Source organism: Octopus bimaculoides, chromosome 2 (genome assembly GCF_001194135.2).
Source record: "Octopus bimaculoides isolate UCB-OBI-ISO-001 chromosome 2, ASM119413v2, whole genome shotgun sequence".
In the NCBI taxonomy this organism is placed as follows: Eukaryota; Metazoa; Mollusca; class Cephalopoda; order Octopoda; family Octopodidae; genus Octopus; species Octopus bimaculoides.
The window spans coordinates 104,457,160-104,460,707 of record NC_068982.1 but is presented as its reverse complement, the minus strand read 5'-3'; the positions used below and the strand labels follow the sequence as shown (position 1 = coordinate 104,460,707).

The window sequence follows — 3,548 nt, the reverse complement described above, 5'->3', positions numbered from 1 at the left end:
ATATATATATATATATATATATATATATAAAAGTCAACTCACAAAAAAGTTTAAGCAGTTGGAGAATGAGAGAATGAGGAAAAGAGAATATGGTGAGAGGAATGAAGAGAGATAAGAAAAAGCCAGAAAGCACCAAGCAAAGATTTTTTCCAGAAGTCAACTGAAAGCTGAAAATGTGCAAAAGATTAAGAATACATTAGATGTTACTTAAGCATTGAGGTTTTCTCTAAAATAGCTTAAAAAGAAAGAAAGAAATCACCAACCAATATAACCAAATCCCCAGATGAACACTGATGGAAATGCAAGAGTTGTCTTGCCAAGAAACAATGAGAAACAACAGAATAAGCAAGTATCTAGAATACATTAAGAAATGGAAGAATATAGGTGGGGTGGCAAGAAAAAAGAATAGAGAAAATCTTTGAGAAAGATAATGCTGTGATATGTGTTTATGTGATTACATGAATATGTGCTAATAAACATTTACACAAAATGTATGTATATTTGCTTGATAACTTATATGCATACATAGAAAGTATACATAGGATAGAGTCTCACGATATGTAATATAAAGAGTTGAAAAACTTCAATTAATTAATATTATCCTTGTAATGAGGGACAATATCTGTCTCTGGAGATGTTTAAGATCTAAACAACAATAATTAAGGGAGATAACTCTAACAAGATCATGTGATCAAAATTTTTGGACAATACACAATACAAACTAGAATGTAAAAAGAAAAACCTTGACTTATAAAGGGATAACCTTTTCTCTATCTATATACATACATGCAATTATATATAGTGTGTGGTTATGTTTGTGTATGTATATATTTTAATATATTTGTGTGTGTGTGTATATATACATATGTATGTATATATATATATATATATATATATATATATATATATATATATATATATATATATATATATATATATATATATATATATATATATATATACACACATACACACATGTACATATTATATATATATATACGTGTATAAAATTCCCAAAATAAGACAAGTTTGCATTGCTTGGAAAGAGTTTTGATATTAAAAAAATTCATCTTGGCTTAATTCTTTTGCCATGGTCCTGATCTGTATTGAGAAAAATCAGTTAAATTATCAAAGAAAAATTCTCAAATTCTTGGACCTTTGCTTCTCTGGGCACTGACACACTAAATCTTCAATGTTTAGTAAGTGACTTGGCAAAAATCCCATAACATTATCCACTATCTTTCCAACAACAACTTTGGTCACCTTTTATGATCCAGCATCTTTACCACCTGGGAACATGTTTAATATATCAAAAAATAACACAGCATCCATGACTTTTGGAAACATTTTTTTTCGTTATGTTCAGAATAGAATAAGCTATTTACATTAGTTGTTAGCTGTTAGGACAGTACATTCTTCAAAGATTCCATGGTACCATTTACAATTCTGTGTTCAGGTGTTTTATTCTGTGTACTCTGCATCTGCTTTAAGCTAACATTGCTGATTTCTTTAGTTATTGCTGCTTTCTGTCCCCTCTTTTACGACAAGTTGTAGTGCACCTGAACGCTATATACAATAAGCTTATCAAGTATAGTATATGTATGTATGTGTGTATGTATGTATGTATGTATGTATGTATGTATGTATGTATGTATGTATGTATGTATGTATGTATGTATGTATGCATGCATGTATGTATAAATTATATATATATATATCAAATATTACCAAATTGATGAAACTGATTATGAAATTTGCAGAATTATAACCTGATTGATGAGGAACAAAAATAGCTAAATGAATTTAGTTTGGCTTTGTGCTGAGAAAAGGTACCAAGAATGCCATCTTCCTAGTGAGACAACTGCAGAAGAAGTAGTACTCAAATCCTCATATTACATATGTGAAACTCTGCCATCCATCACTACTTAATGTGGCCACTGTAAACTTCAGTGAAAGCTTGACAAATGTTTGTGAGAATAAATGGATGATATGAAACCAGTGACAAAAGATTCATATCCTGGTTCCCATACATACATATTTTTACTGACTTGGAATACTTCCATAACAAAACTATATTCAGTATTCTGTTGGAGTGACTAATGTTAGCAATATATTATTATTTCATTTCATTTTGCCAGTTTTAGTAATTCAACTGGAGCCTTGCATATATATGCATATATATGCATATATATATATATATATATATATATATATATATATATATATATATATATGCATACACTCAAAATATGCATACATATATATAATATATACACATATATAATTCATGAATATATAATGTATACATAAAAGTATATGCATGTGTATTTTATTTATATATATATACCCACATGTGTAGGTCTCTGTAAATGTCCTCAAAATATACAGTGAAGTTGAGCAAGTGAAGGCCAGAAAAGCAGAAGTGAGGCACAGAGAGAGTGAAATTACACACAGTGGGAGAGAGAAAGAGACATAGAAGAGAGAAAGAATGATTGAGATGTGTAGTGGCAGTGATAAATCTATTTGAATACCTATTTGGTTGTCTGTGTGTACCAATTCAGACCTTCTTTGTAATGCTGAAGGGAAAGAGTAACAAGGAAGTTTAGATGAGAACATAACATACCATCAAAGCAGAGGCATAAAAAAATTACACATGATAAAAACAGGAGGTAGATAATACATGGTTTTCTTCATACTGAATATAATTCCTCTCTGAAGCACATGGTTTTTATTTTATCTGGCTTTTATTAAACCAAAGATTAATTTTCTCCAATTTTTAATAATTTCTGTCTAAAATTATAATATTTTCATATTTGTTACCGATACCATTATTTTGTTAAAACCTTAGTCTTTGACGTTTCTTGCATGCTGAACAAGGCTTCTTTTACAAATTTATTGATGTTTGTGGCTTCTACTATTAACTGATGAGATCCACATTCAATTTTATTTGAATCACTCAAGCTCAACTATCATAACAAAAAGATCACAGTAAATAATATAGTCCTAGACATGTTATACCCAACCTTTCAAAATGGAACAACTTTGATCAGAAGCATATCTGATCAGAGCCAAGCTGGGCTTAAACAGGAACAAATCTGGAAGCAGACACAATAGTTATTTGGAAGATAATTCCTGAATTCTAAAATGAAAATTTCATGAGACACTAGATTCAAACTGAGTACATTACTGGAATTTCTTTGTGTATAACCATTGTTTAAATATGTATTATGCATTTAGTGGTAGATTACAACTGAAAAAAGTTTTTTTAAATAATCATTGAGTTGGCTTTGGATAAGTTCATCTGAGGGGGTCCTGTGTAGTTTGTTACTCAAATGAAAATGAGGAGCATAAATGTGTGTATGTGTGTGTGTATATGTGCACATACAATAATGTAACTAGGAATACAGCTCCATAACTGAAGTCAACATACATCCAGCCTCATATATATATACATACATATATATACATACATACATATATACATACATATACATACATACATATACATACATACATATACATACATACATATACATACATATATATAT

General features: G+C 29.3%; 1 protein-coding gene across 7 annotated transcripts in view; it reads right to left on the bottom strand.

The window, feature by feature from the left end:
- LOC106878324 (calcium-activated potassium channel slowpoke) overlaps positions 1–3,548 on the bottom strand; it is a 333,443-nt gene that overhangs the window by 107,339 nt on the left and 222,556 nt on the right. For 3 of the 7 annotated variants that reach the window (XM_052978540.1, XM_052978541.1, XM_052978544.1), the window contains exon 16: positions 2,532–2,576. The exons of the other annotated variants lie outside the window; for them this stretch is intronic. In XM_052978540.1, coding sequence (XP_052834500.1) covers positions 2,532–2,576 — 45 coding nt within the window. The remainder of the gene's footprint in view (positions 1–2,531; positions 2,577–3,548) is intronic. 7 annotated transcript variants of the gene reach the window in all.